Genomic DNA, 15,237 nt, shown 5'->3' with positions numbered 1-15,237 from the left:
CTGATCTGTATTGAGAGCTTCCTGTGTGCAGAATACTGTACTAAACAAACTACAATAGAGTACAATTCAACAGACTGGGCAGGTATGATCTCTGTCCACAAGGAGTTTACAGTCTAGAGGCAGAGGCAGACATTAAAATAGATTACAGTTGGGGAAAGTGTAAGGATATGTACATAAGTGCTATGGGGAAGGGGTGAATTCCAAATGCTTAGAACAGTGTTTGACACATAGTAAGAGCTTAACCAATACCTTAAAAAAGTGCTTAAGGGGTTCATATTCAAGTGTATAGGTGACACAGGAGGGAGAGCTAGTAAGGGAATAAAAATAATAATAATGGTATTTGTTAAGTGCTTACTATGTACCAAATACTGTACTAAGTGCTGGGATGGATGCAGTCAAATGGGGATGGACACAGTCCTGCCCCATGTGGGACTCACAGTCTCAATCCCCATTTTACAGATGAGATAACTGAGGCCCAGAGAAGTGAAGTGATTTGCCCAAGGTCACATAGCAAAGAAATGGCGAAGCTGGGATTAGAACTCATGACCTTCTGATTCCTAGGCCGTGCTCTATCCACTAGGCCATGCTGTTTCTATGAGGGAAATGAGGGTTTATTCAAGGAAGGCCTCTTGGAGGAGATGTGATCAATCAATCAATCAATCAATCAATGGTATTTGCCGTACAACACAATAGAGCTGACGGACATGTTCCCTGCCCCCATGGAACTTACAGTCTAGAGGGGGAGACAGACATTAAAATAAATTACACATATTTATGGAAATGTTATGGAGTTGGATATCAAGTGCTTAAAGGATAGAGATCTGTAGCATAAGCGTAAGTGAGAGGGAGTAGGGTTAATGAATACATAGTCAGGAAAGAACTCTTGGTAGAGATGTGATTTTAATCATGCTTTGAAGTTGGGGAGAGTAGTGGTCTATCATACATGAAGGGGGAGAGAGTTCTAGGCCAGAGGGAGGACAAGAGCTAGAGGTCAGAGGCAAGGTAGATGAAACTGAGGTTGAGTAGGTTGGCATTAGAGGACTCTAGACTGTAAGCTTGCTGTGGGCAGGTAACGTGTCTACCAACTCTGTTATACTGTACTCTCCCAAGTGCTTAGTACAGTGCTCTACACACAGTAAGCACTCAATAAATATGATTGATTAGAGGAGCAAAGTCTGTGAGATGGGCTGTAGTAGGAAGGGCTTTGAAGGAGAGGAGAATGTTGGTCTATCTGATACGATGAAGTTACCAGTGTAAACCACAGGCAGTCAAAAAGCAGCATGGCCTCGTGGAAAGAGCATGGGCCTGGGGGTCAGAGGACCTGAGTTTTAATCTTGGCTCCTCCACTTGTGTAAAAGTCACTTTACTTCTTTGTGCCTCTGTTCCCTCATCTTCAAAATGGGGATTCAATACTTGTGCTCCATCCTACGTAGACCGAGAGCCCCTTGTGGGACCTGTTTATCTTTTATCTACACCAGCACCTAACACGGTGCTTGTCACATAGTAAGCATTTACCAAATACCATAATGATCATAGTGGATACAGCATGGACCTGGGAGGCAGAAGATCATGGGTTCTACTTCTGGCTCCGCCACTTGTCTGCTTTGTGACCTTGGGCAAGTCACTTCACTTCTCTGTGCCTCAGTTACCTCATCTATAAAATATGGATTAAGACTGCGATCCCCATGTGGGGCAAGGACTGTGTTCAACCTGATTAGCTTGTATCTACCCCAATGCTTAATGCAGTGTCTGGCACCTAGTAAGCATTTAACAAATATGATTGTTATTATTATGATTATTATTATCAGGCGCATTCGAAGATTGAGCAAAATCATAAACAGTTGACTAGATTGTAAGATCCCTGTGGACAGGGATCATGGCTGCCAACTTTTTTGTATTTTTCCAAGCACTTAGTGCAGTCTTCTGCACACATCAAGTGCTCAACAAATACCAATGAAGGATTTCCAACAGAAAGGCCGACTACACAGATGAAAACCCAGTGAATTCTCTATTGAGGTCACTGACATTAAAAATTTTCAATTTCTTGGGCTACTCAGGATTATCATCATCTGGACAATTCATGAATTCTGAGTCTACCTTCTAGGTGAAAAGAAGAGACAGACAGCAATTTTGATAAAGGTGGAAAAGGATTTCTTACTTTGGTGTAGCTGAAGAATGGCAATAAGGAGAGTGAAGAACTCCATCTCTGAGCGAGGCAAAGTAGAATATCCTGCACGAAATCAAACAACAGGGATGAGTTATCTGCCCACGCCCTACACAATGCATTACTTCCTGACTCTGTGAGACCATTGACATTAAACTGCTTTACTCAAGTTAGAACTCCGGAAGAGTTCTAACATCAGAAGAGACCCCTCCTTCTGCACTGCTGCACAGGGGCAGAAGAAGCATTGTTTCGGGAGCTTGGGTCCTTTGACCAGCTCAAGGCAGTTGGGGGCACAATTAAGTTAGGAATATACAACTGTTGGCCACGTTCATTCATTCATTCATTCATTCATTCAATCAATCGTATTTATTAAGCGCTTACTGTGTGCAGAGCACTGTACTAAGAGCTTGGAAGGTATAATTCGGTACAACCCACCCGGTCACTAGGTTCAGTGACTGCTTTGGTCTTATGTAGCTTTTCAGGACAAAGATACAAAGCCCTCGACAAGAACGAGGGATCGTATTCTTCTTAGGTCATTGGGCATATTCACAATGATATAATAGAGGATTGTCATTACAATAATGGTAACTGTGGTATTTGTTATGTGTCTGTCCCAAGCACTATTTTAAGCACTGGCTTTAGTACAAAATGATCAGGTCAGACTCGGTCCCTGCCCCACATGGGGCTCAAAATCTAAGAGGGAGGCTAAAACAGGGATCTAAACCCCATTTTACAGATGGGGAACCTAAGGCACAGAGAAGTTCAGTGACTGGTCCAGTCCAGTGCTCTTACTAGGCCACAGCACTTTCCCATATCATACCTGTCCACCACTCCCCCCTGCAATATCCCTTCCCCTTGAAGTGTTTAGTAATAATGATAATAATAATAATAATAATGATAACTGTGGTAATTGTTAAACACTTACTATGTGTCAGGCACTGTACTAAGTGCTGGAGTAGATACAAACCAATCGGGTTGGACACAGTCCCTGACCTATATCAGGCTCACAGTCTTAAATGCCCTTTTACAGATGAGGTAACCAAGGCCCAGAGAAGTGAAGTGACTTGCCCAAGGTCACAGTGATTAGAGCCCAGGTCCTTCTAACTTCCAGGCCCGTGCTCTATCCACTAGTCTACGCTGAGTCTCTATGTGCTCTTCTAAGGGTTCAGTAAATATCACTGATGATTTATTGATTCCCAGAACCACCTCCCACCCCACTCTGGGCAGCACTGACTCGGCCCCAACTTTCCCTTACATGGGCTTGTGGCTGGTGCCCCATAATGGAACAAAGCAGGACTCATTAAAAACCAAAATACGCCTGCTTCCTTAGGGTCAAAGGGTTTACCACTGGGTACGGGGATCTTGGGGCTGCCTGGGAAGTTTGCTTTCTGATGGGTCTCCAGGCCACAGCACTGTGGAGGAAGGAGGCTTGCTTAACAGAATAGCACGAAGTCTCAACAATCCAAGTTCCTTTCTCCTATCTACCATCCGATCCCAGTGGATCGCTCAGGTCTTAGGTGGAATTGTGTTATCCTAGCCAACATGCCTAAAATTCTGCAATACAAAGACCAAATGTTGATTCTCTGCCCATGAACCCCCTCAGGGCAGGACACAGTCTGACCCAGTCCTGGATGGTCCTGGAGAGCAGAGAGGGAAGGAAGTGGAGAAAATGAAATTGCAGTTGGATATTCTCTTTCCTTTAAGGAAGGTGGATAATGAGCAAGAAGCAGTGTGTCCTAGGGGAAAGAGTATGGGCCTGAAAATCAGAGGACCTGGGTTCTAAATCCGACTCTGTGACGTCTCTTTTCATTCATTCATTCAATAGTATTTATTGAGCGCTTACTATGTGCAGAGCACTGTACTAAGCGCTTGGAATGAACAAGTCGGCAACAGATAGAGACAGTCCCTGCCGTTTGCCGGGCTTACGGTCTAATCGGGGGAGACGGACAGATGAGAACGATGGCAATAAATAGAGTCAAGGGGAAGAACATCTCGTAAAAACAATGGCAACTAAATAGAATCAAGGCGATGTACATTTCATTAACAAAATAAATAGGGTAATGGAAATATATACAGTTGAGTGGACAAGTACAGTGCTGAGGGAATGGGAAGGGAGAGGGGGAGGAGCAGAGGGAAAGGGGTAAAAGAGGGTTTAGCTGCGGAGAGGTGAAGTGGGGGTGGTAGAGGGAGTAGAGGGAGAAGAGGAGCTCAGTCTGGGAACGCCTCTTGGAGGAGGTGAGTTTTAAGTAGGGTTTTGAAGAGGGGAAGAGAATCAGTTTGGCGGAGGTGAGGAGGGAGGGTGTTCCAGGACCGCGGGAGGACGTGGCCCAAGGGTCGACGGCGGGATAGGCGAGACCGAGGGACGGTGAGGAGGTGGGCGGCAGAGGAGCGGAGCATGCGGGGTGGGCGGTAGAAAGAGAGAAGGGAGGGCAAGGTGATGTAGAGCCTTTAAGCCTAGAGTGAGGAGTTTTTGTTTGGAGCGGAGGTTGATAGGCAACCACTGGAGTTGTTTAAGAAGGGGAGTGACATGCCCAGATCGTTTCTGCAGGAAGATGAGCCGGGCAGCGGAGTGAAGAATAGACCGGAGTGGGGCGAGAGAGGAGGAAGGGAGGTCAGAGAGAAGGCTGGCACAGTAGTCTAGCCGGGATATAACGAGAGCCCGTAGCAGTAAGGTAGCCGTTTGGGTGGAGAGGAAAGGGCGGATCTTTCCTCTCTGCTGTGTGACCGTGGGTAAGTCACTTCACTTCTCTGAATCTCAGTTCCCTCATCTGCAAAATGGGGATTCAATACCTGTTCTCCCTCCTAATTAGACTGCAAGCCCCATATGGGACCTGATTATAGTGCATCTACCCCAGTGCTTAGTACAGTGTTTGGAGTATAGTAAACGCTTACCAAATACCACAGTTATTATTAATGACAAGTATTATTATTATTATTATTAAAGACCAAGTCCTATTTGCCTCCACCATCTTGCTTGGGAGAACGCAAAAGTAAATCAGACCACAGAAGTACGGAGGTTTTAAATCCCATCGTCTGCCTGTCACCAGACAAACCCAACCTCTTGGTGCGCAGAGCTCTTCAGCAGCTGCACCACCATCCCCAGCTTCTGATTTCCATCTGCCAGGCGGTGACCTCACCCACCTCATACACTCCTCAGATCTGCCTAAAATTCCCTTCTTTCAAGACCTACATCATATAATTCACCCTCTCTATTTGTGCTCACCTAAAAAAACAAGCAAATTCCAATGAATCTCTAAGCAATCTCTGAGAAATCCTCATCCTATCTATGGTTTAGCCTGTAGACAGGACAATAGTAATAAAAATGATGACAACATTTATTAATCAATCAATGTTTTTTATCAATCAGTGGTATTGACTGAGAACTTATTGAGTGCAGAGCATTGCCCTAAGCTCTGGGGAGAGTACATAATAACAGAGGTGGTAGACTCTGTTAATCTCTTACTATATGCTGTACACTGTGCTCAGCACTGGGGTATATGCAAGATAATCAGAACAGACACAGTTTCTGTCCCACAGAGAGTTCAGAGTCGAAGAAGAAGGAACCCATATTTTATCTCCATTTTACAGATGAGGAATTGAACCACAGAGAAGTTCAGTGAGTTGCCAAACGTCAAACAACAGGCAAGTGGTCAAGCCATTACTAGAATCTGGGTCTCCTGGATCCCCCTGCTATACTCTTTCCACTAGACTACACTGCAGGTGATAGTTTCTGCCCTGTATATAACACTGGAATGGCCAAGGGGATTCAAACCAATTAAACATTCCAATGTTTTCAGTGATGCTTTTCCCAGTGGTAGCTCCTAAACTCAAATCATTAAGCTGGTGGCACTGGGCTTCGTACCTAAGTGGTTGTCCTTGCCCTTAGAAGCTATGGAAGCAGAAAGAGCCTGTTCCTGACAGAATAGTGAGGCCTGGCCCCTGCAGCCATGGTTTTGGGGTACAGAGGGGAGGAAAAGGCTGGCAGACATGCAGTGGATCTGGGGGACCTTTATATGCCTCGCAGTCCTTCATCCATAGCTCCATCTTTCTTTTCTCTTCTTCCTCTTTTCTATAATGGTTTTAGTGTCTGTCTCCTTCACTAGACTTTCATGTTCTTGAGGGAAGAGACTGTGTCTACTAACTTCATTGTATTGTACTCTCCCAATCAGTCATATTTATTGAGAGTTTACTGTGTATACAATGTACTAAGGGTTTGGGAGAGTACAATATAATGGAGTTGGTAGATATGTTTCCTGCCCAAAATGAACTTACAGTCTAGAGGGGGACACAGACAATAATATAACTAAATTACAGTTATATAGCTAAGTGCTGTATGACTGAGGGAGGGGTGAGTAAAGGGTGCAAATCCAAGTTCAAGGGTGACTCAGAAGGGTTTGGGAGAAGAGGAAATGATGCCTAGTTGAGGACGGCCTATTAGAGTAAATATGCTTTTAATTAGATTTTGAAGGTGTGGGAGAGATCATCTGTCCGATATAAAGAGGGAGGAATGCCCTGGGCCAGAGGCAGGACTTGGATGAGAGATTGGCAGCGACGTAGGTGAGATTGAAGTACATTGAGTAGGTTGACAATAGAGGAGCAAAACAGACTGAGTTGTAGTAGGAAAGCAGTGAAGCAGGGTAAGAGAACGTAGGTGGTTGAATGCTTTGAAGCTGATGGTAAGGAATTTCTGTAGGAGGTAGATGGGAAGCCACTGGAGGTTCTTGAGGAATGTGGAAACGGCCTGAATGTTTTTGTAGAAAAGTGATCCAGGCAACAGAGTGAAGTATGGACTATAGAGGAGAGAGATAAGAGGCTAGGATGTCAGTAATTAGGCTGATAAAGTAGTTACTGCTTGAGAGAGCATTTGAAAAACGGGCCCCCTGGGGGAAGCACTCAGAAAATTCCAAATCAGCCCAGGAGTGGATAAGGGGGACTGAAGAATGAGAAGACAAAACCATTCTCAGTGTTTCAGGAATGAAAATACCTGGTGGATCGAAGCAGAGAGATAGCTGGAAACAGAGAACAGCCTCAAGGGGTAGGTGTGTCTCTTGGAAGATGGGAAGCATAGGCGGGCGGGGGGCGGGGAGGGGTTCTCTTTCCCCAAATGTTTTCCTTCTCCTTCCCCCCAGTTCCTCACAGGAATCATGGCCCAATCACTGGCATCAGTATTTTAACTCCTTCAGCCCAGAGACTTTAAAAGTGGCTGGTGCATAAGGGCCAGGTTATGCAGGCAGGCCCCAGAGTCTCTTCTAAACATTCACTAGATTGAATCTAGGACACCAGATGATCTGTACTGGAAACCTTAGAAGCAGTACACCTGTTCTAAATAAGGAGAGGCTGCATACTGCCTGATCCAAGACACATTCCCATTTGGTCCTCATAGGAGGAATATTTGGGCTTGTTTCACCCTTGATTCGATAGCTGAAACCAAGGTAAGCCCACTTAAAAATCCAATATGGGTGTCCTGAGGAAATGAGTGGTGGGGATGTGGGAGAAAAAGAGAGAGAGCAAATTTGGTCTAGTGTATAGAACATGGTCCTGGGACCTGGGCTCTAATTCCTGACTCTGCCACTTGTCTAGTGTGTGACCTTGGGCAAGTCATTTGGAGTCATTTGGCTTTGGAGTCAGAGGTCATGAGTTCAAATCCCGTTCGAATCCCAGCTCTGCCACTTGTCAGCTGTGTGACTGTGGGCAAGTCACTTGACTTCTCTGTTCCTCAGTTCCCTCATCTGTAAAATGGGGATTAAGACTGTGAGCCCCACGTGGGACAACCTGATTCCCCTGTGTCTACCCCAGCGCTTAGAACAGTGCTCTGCACATAGTAAGCGCTTAACAAATACCAACATTATTAAGTCACTTCACTTCTCTGTGCTTCAGTTACCTCATCTGTAAAATGGGAATTAAAACTGTGAGCCCATATGGGACAGGGATTGGGTCCAACCTGATTAGCTTGTATCTATGCCAGTTCTTAATACTATGCCTGACACATAGAAAGTACTTAACAAATATAATAAAAAGTAGGGGGGAAGAGAAGGGGAGATAAAGCAGAAATACCCTATTTCTTGGGAAACACTCTGGAAAGGAGAAATTGGAACATCTCCAGATACTCTGACAGACATTAATGATTGTTCTTGTCACCAGTATACATTGAGTGCCTACTTGGTGGCTAGCGCTATACTAGATGCCTGGAAATAAACAACTTCACTTGAAGGCAGTGCCTGCCCATGAGTAGTTTATAATCTAGAGGGGAGCCAAAGATGGCAAAAACAAATAATTAAGCACCAGACTGACTCTTTTCTCTCCCTTCTTCAGAAGCAGCAAAGGTTCCATGTATCCTGATGTGCTCCAGGGGAGGAATCAGACTTTGGGAGGAGCTCGTGGGGAGTGGGTGGGTGAGGATGAGTGAGGGGATGAAGAAACCACAAGCCTTCAAACAGTATGGTCATGAAAGAAAGTCAAGTAAAATGTGCTTGAATTATGACTTGGTCTCTTAACCACCTTGCAGGTTAGGGGCTGTGTCTGCATTGCTTTATTAGTATCTTTCCCAATGCTTTGCATAGTGCTCAGCACATAGAAGGTAATTACTTAATGCCATAATCAATCAACCAATTGAGAAAAACCAATCAGCCTCATTTATATTTCCAAACTTCACAGGAGTCCCAATGTGACATCAATCAATCAATCAATCATATTTATTGATTGGTTACAGTATGCAGAGAACAATAACTAAGCACTTGGGATAGTACAACAGAACAATATAACAGACACATCCCTGTCCCACAACGAGCTTACAGTCCAAAGGGGGAGACGGACATTAGTATAAATATATATATCATAGATATGTTCATCAGTGTTGTGGGGATGAAGTTGGGGGTGGTGAATAGAGGGAGCAAGTTAGGGTGACTCAGAAGATGAATGGGAAAAGAGGAAATGAGGGCTTAGTCATGGAATTTTCATTGTATTCTTGATCCAAAATTTACAAAAACATTTCTTGGATCCATTGTCAGCTCCCATTTTAGCCCTTTTGAATAATAACTGTAATAATAATACTGATAATAGCATTTGTTAAGCACTTGCTCTGGGATAGGTACAACATTATCAGATCACACCCAGTGTCTATCCTACATGAGGCTCACTAAGGGGGAGGGAAAATGGGTATTTAATTCCCATTTTACTGTTGAGGAAACTGAGGCACAAAGATGGTAACTGGCTTGCCCAAGGTCACACAGCAGAAAGGTGATGGAACTGGGATTAAAACCCAGGCCTATGCATTTTCCACTAGGTCACACTGCCTAACGAGCAACACTGTGACCAGAAGGAGGGCTCTCTGAGTGGCTAGGATGGACAGCCCTAACCCCACACTACACAACAGGAGCTATTGTTTCTGGAAATTCTGCTGGGCTGGGCTGGGCCAGGCCGGCTGGGCCAGGCTGGCCGGATTAACTTCAAAAGGCAAGTCCACCCAGCCCCAACACTGCTGGGGCATCTTTTCTGGAGGCCAGGAGAAAAGGGCAGACATGATAGCTGTGAGCCTGTGGTGTGACCAACCACCTTGGCTCCAGAGCACAGGCCTAGAACAGTGCTTGAAACACAGTAAGCGCTTAACACATATCATCATTATTAGACTGTAAGCCGGTCAAAGGGCAGGGACTGTCTCTATCTGTTACCGATTTGTACATTCCAAGTGCTTAGTACAGTGCTCTGCACATAGTCAGCGCTCAATAAATACTACTGAATGAATTACAGTCAGCCCTTCAGTCCAGTGGGCCACCAGTTGTCCACTGGTTGCAAAGGGAACTCATGGCGGCTGTGGTATGTCCCCCTCTCTCCACCTCTGACCAGGGACAGTGCAGAGCCCCTGGATGGGGAGAAATCTGAAACTCTACCCCTACATCTGCCGGGGAGGCGTAGTGGCAAGAGCACAGTACGGGGAGTCAGATTACCTGCTTTCTAATCTCAGCTCCACCGCTTGCCTACTGTGTGACCTGGGCAGGTCATTTAACTGCTCTATCCTGCGGGCTCCTCATCTGTAAAGTGAGGATTCAATATGTGTTCTCCTTCTCCCTTAGACTGTGAGTGTCATATGGGACAGGGATTGTGTCTGTCCTATCTTGTCTACACCCAGGTGCTTAGTCCATTTTAATTATTATTTTGTACTCCACAGTTCCTCCACATAGAGCGAACAGTGGAACAGAACAAGAGCATGGCTCTGGATGGAAGTTGGAGAAGCCAAGTTCTAGTTCCAGTTTTGCCAGGTGCTTGCTGGGAAATCTTGGATGAGACACTCAAACATCTACACCTCAGTTTCTCCATTTGTAAAATACCTGCCTCCACCTTTGAGTGCTGAAATAAAAAATTGAGATAAATAACATGAAAGTCCTTAGGGAATGAAAGCTCTAAGGAGAATCCAGGTTATACTAGTCCTCCCTAGATGGATCCCCCCTGCCAATCACCCCCAAACCCCCACCCCGACTGAAAATTGCCATCACTGTAATCAATCCGTAGCATTTAATGGAGCACTTGCTATTTGCAGAGCACTATATTAAGCATTTTGGAGAGTACAATCAGTCAGGCAGTTAATCGTATTTACTGAGCGCTTAGTGTGTGCAGACCACTGTACTAAGTGCTTGGGAGAGTATAATGTAACAGTAGAACAGACACAATCCCTGCCCAAAACAAGCTTAGAGTCTAAAGGGGAAGACAGACATTACTATAAACGAATAAATTACAGCTTTGTACATAAATGCTGTGAGGCTGGGAGGGGGGTTAAATAAAGGGAGCAGTCAAATAAGAAAATATGATTCCTTCCCTTAGGAACACACAGTTCAGCAGAAACCCACACAGCAAGCACAGGAACCTACCTTCAAGATGAAAACTACTGAATTTCCCTCTGAAAGGTCCTGAAACCCCTCATACTCTTCCTGCACCCAGCACTGCTGACCCCGGGGATGCAGAGAGTGATAGGCAGCGGACAGAGATCAGGCAGTGGCTCAGCCTGCAGGACTTGGTGGCCGTATCGAGGGACACACGACAATCGTTGCAGCATGAACATCCAGCCAGTGTGGTCAGAGACACAAGAGCAGCATCGTGCTCTTTTCAGGTGTTATCTGCAGGTTAGACTGAGAAATGGAAAATGAAATCAAATGTAGGACTCCTGTCCACAATGGCATGAAACTTAGGATTTCTCTTATGCGTGGGGTTTCCAACCCATCAGAGGGACAAACTTTCCCAGAGGGTACAAAGGAAGCTTCCCTTGGCGACTTGTGGGTAGCCCACGCTTTCCGCTTTTCGCAGTGAGCAGAGGAATGGTCTGACGGATAAGACGTCATTTCATGAAAAAACAAAGGACTGGAAATCAGATCTGGGCTCTTGTCCCAGCTCCTCCTCTTGCCTGCCATGTGACCTTGGGGCAAACTGTTTAACCTTTCCATGCCACAGTTTCCTCATCTGTAAAATGAGTATACAATACCTTTTTCTACGCCACTTAGACTGTGAGCCCCTTGTGAGAAACTATCTCCGAACTGATTGTCTTTTCTCAAACCCAGGGCATAACATAATCCATGGCACACAGTAAGCACTTAATGAATGCTTACTATTATTACTGTTATTACTATCATTATTATTAATACCTACTGCTGAACTTTAGCTCTGCCTGTAACCCTGGCATTATCCTTGACTCCGCTCTCTCATTCAATCCACATATTCAATCCATCACTAAATCCTGTCGGTCCAACCTTCACAACCACTAAAATCTGCCTTTTCCTCTCCATCCAAACTGCTACCACATTAATATAATCACTCATCCTCTCCTACGTGGATTATGTCATCATCCTCCTTTCTAGTCTCCCAGCCTCCTGTCCCCACTCCCCACTCCAGTCCATACTTCACTCTGCTTTCTGGATCATTTTTCTACCAAAAAAAAAACCTTGGGACATGTTTTTCCATTCTTCAAGAAATTCCAGGGGTTACCCATCCATCTCCAACAGAAACTCCCCTTACCATTATCTTTAAAGAGTTCAATCACCTGTCCCCTCCTCAAATCTGACAGAAAATGACTCTCCTCCACTTCAAAGCCTTATTGAAGGCACATCTCCAAACAGCCTTCCTTAAATAAGCCTCCCTTTCCTCTTTTCCCACTCCCTTCTGTTTGAGAAGCAGCGTGGCTCAGTGGAAACAGCCTGGGCTGCGGAGTCAGAGATCATGGGTTCAACTCCCGGCTCTGCCACTTGTCAGCTGTGTGACTGTGGGCAAGTGACTTAACTTCTCTGTGCCCCAGTTACCTCATCTGTAAAATGGGAATTAACTGTGAGCCTCACGTGGGACAACCTGATTACCTTGTATCTCCCCCAGCGCTTAGAACAGTGCTCTGCACATAGTAAGCGCTTAACAAATACCACCATTATTGCCCTAATTTGCTCCTTTTGTTCATCCCCTGTCCCAGCCCCACACCACTTATTTACATATCTGTAATATGTTTATTTACATTAATGTCTTTCTCCCCTTTTCTAGACTGTAACTTACTGTGGGCAGGGAATGTGTCTGTCTATTGTTGTAGTGTACTCTCCCAAGCACTTAGTATAGTGATCCGCACACTGTAAGTGCTCAATAAATATGGTTGAATGTATGAATGAATCTGATCTGATTTTCTTACGTCCACCCCAACCGCTTGACACAACATGCTAACAAATGCCACAGCTATTGTGATTATCGATAGGTGTTAATTTTAGTATTGATAGGTGATATCTTAGTATTTATTGAAAGGTGGTCAATAAATACTGCAAATTAATTGATTGATGATGCTGGGCAGTGCATTGTCAGACAACATGACCTCATCCCTAACAGTTGAGAGACAACTGAAGCAGTGGACAGGGCTGATAAGCTACACTCAGAAAGGAGACTTCTCTCTGAACAGAAACTTTAAGAGGATAAAAAGACAGAGATGAAAATGAAATTGTCCACAGCAAACGTTTCAACACGACAAAGAAAAACTATTCTAAGTACCTTCATTGATTGGGTGTGTCCGATGTATATACTCATTCTACAGTCCTCTACCAAGTTCTAAGTAGAGTGCTGTACCCACAATAAGTGCTCAATAACTAATAATTATGGTATCTGTTAAAAGCTTGCTTTGTGTCAAGCACTGTTCTAAGCACTGGGTAAATTAAAATTAATTGGGTCATTCACAGTCTATTTCCCACACAGAGCTCATAGTCTAAGTAAAAGGGAGAAGAGGTACTGAATCTCCAAATACCTTTGAATGATTGATTGACTGATCAACCTTTTCAACTACTGTTCATTCATTCATTCAATCATATTTATAATAATAATAATAATGCTGGTATTTGTTAAGCTCTTACTATGTGCAGAGCACTGTTCTAAGCACTGGGGTAGATACAAGGTAAACAGGTTGTCCCACGTGAGGCTCACGGTCTTAATACCCCTTTTACAGATGAGGTAACTGAGGCACAGAGACATTAAGTGACTTGCCCACATTTATTGAGCGCTTACTGTGTGCAGAGCACTGTATTAAGTGCTTGGAAAGTACAATTCGGCAACAAATAGAGACAATCCCTGCCCAACCGCGGGCTTGCACAATAAAGGGAAACTCACTCCTTGGTGACTTTATCTATGAAGACAAAGAGCATGTCCTCCTCCTGGGAGAGAAGAAGCATCTGGATAAGCACCTTGAACTCAGGGTCATTGGTTCATTCATTCATTCATTCAATCATATTTATTGAGTGCTTACTGTGTGCAGAGCACTGTACTAAATGCTTGGGAGAGCACGATTCAAAATAGACACGTTCCCTGCCCATGCTGATTATCGTAATTTATTTTGGTGTGTGCCTCCAATGCCAGATTGTTCACTCACCAAGGGCAGGGTCTATTTCTACTAATTTTAGGGTTCTCTTCTGAGAAATTCAAAGAGTGCTCTGCTCACAATCCACAGAGTTCTTGAGGTAATACAACATAACGGTGTTGGTAGACACATTCCCTGCCCAAAGGAATTTAGAGTCTAGAAGTAGCATGGTCTAGTGGACAGAGCATGCCTGGAAGTTAGAAGACCTGGGTTCTAATCCCAGCTCTGCCAATTGTTTGCTGTGTGATCTTGGGCAAATCATTTGACTTCTCTGTGACTCAGTTTTGTCTGTAAAATAGGGAGTCAATAGCTATTCTCCCTCCTACTTAGGCTGTAAGCCCCATGTGGGACAGGGACTGTGTCTAATCTGATTAACTTTATCCACCTCAGGGCTTAGAACAGTGAATGGCTTATAGTAAGTGCTTAACAATAAAATAATAATAATAAAGATAAAGGGGGAGATAAACATTAGCATATATGACATATGAGGAAGCTAAGGTCCAGATAAATTAAGTGATTTACCTAAATCACAAAGCAGACAAACGGCAAAGCAGGAATTAGAACCCTGGTGCTTTGACTCCAATGCCCCTGTTCTTTCCACTAGACCACACTGCTTCAAAGGAAATGTGGATATGTATATGTCAGTTCTTATGAATTAAGGCATTAGTACAAATTGCTACTGGTGGTTGTACGTACACAACTGCAGTCATTCTCCAGAAGTGCTGAGAGGGTCATTGTGGGGATGCAACCTGAGGATACAGAAGGAAACTGAGGAAGGTCTTAGGGAGGAGATATAATTTCACAAGGTCTTTGAAGATGGGGAGAGTTATGGTTTGGGGGATTTGAAAGAGGGAAGGAACTTCAAGCAAGGGGAAGGACTGGAAGAAAAGATTTGGAAGCAGGAAAGATGAGAATAAGACACCCGGAGAATGAAACTGGACAAGTTACCTTGGGCAGGTGTGGTACAGTTTTTTCTATTACCTTTAGCTTAAGCTTAAAATGGAAGCAAAAGACCATGTTCTGTTGGAAAGAAAATCTTTGGGGTGAGTGGATGGAAGAAATGGGGCTGAGGATTCAAAACTGGAACTTGGAGAAGACCAAGACAGAGGAATATTAATAGATAGAGGAGTAATGAAGAGAAACTGCCGGTGAGACCCTGTTGGAAAAATCAGAAGTAGAATGAGGATGAGTGGGCAATTTCACAGAAGTAAGAAAC

General features: G+C 44.4%; 1 protein-coding gene across 3 annotated transcripts in view; it reads right to left on the bottom strand.

Annotated features, from left to right (window-relative positions):
* The window catches only part of CD226 (CD226 molecule), a 46,111-nt gene extending 34,675 nt beyond the window's left edge, over positions 1-11,436 (bottom strand). For all 3 annotated transcript variants that reach the window (XM_029064628.1, XM_029064630.1, XM_029064629.1), the window contains exons 1-2: positions 11,026-11,436; positions 2,159-2,230 (exon numbers count right to left, since the gene is read on the bottom strand). In XM_029064628.1, the coding sequence (XP_028920461.1) occupies positions 2,159-2,204 (46 nt within the window). In that variant the 5' untranslated portion in view covers positions 2,205-2,230; positions 11,026-11,436. The remainder of the gene's footprint in view (positions 1-2,158; positions 2,231-11,025) is intronic.
* Between the last annotated feature and the right edge of the window lie 3,801 nt (positions 11,437-15,237).

Source organism: Ornithorhynchus anatinus, chromosome 5, assembly GCF_004115215.2.
Source record: "Ornithorhynchus anatinus isolate Pmale09 chromosome 5, mOrnAna1.pri.v4, whole genome shotgun sequence".
NCBI lineage: Eukaryota > Metazoa > Chordata > Mammalia > Monotremata > Ornithorhynchidae > Ornithorhynchus > Ornithorhynchus anatinus.
This window is presented reverse-complemented; position numbering and strand designations above follow the sequence as displayed.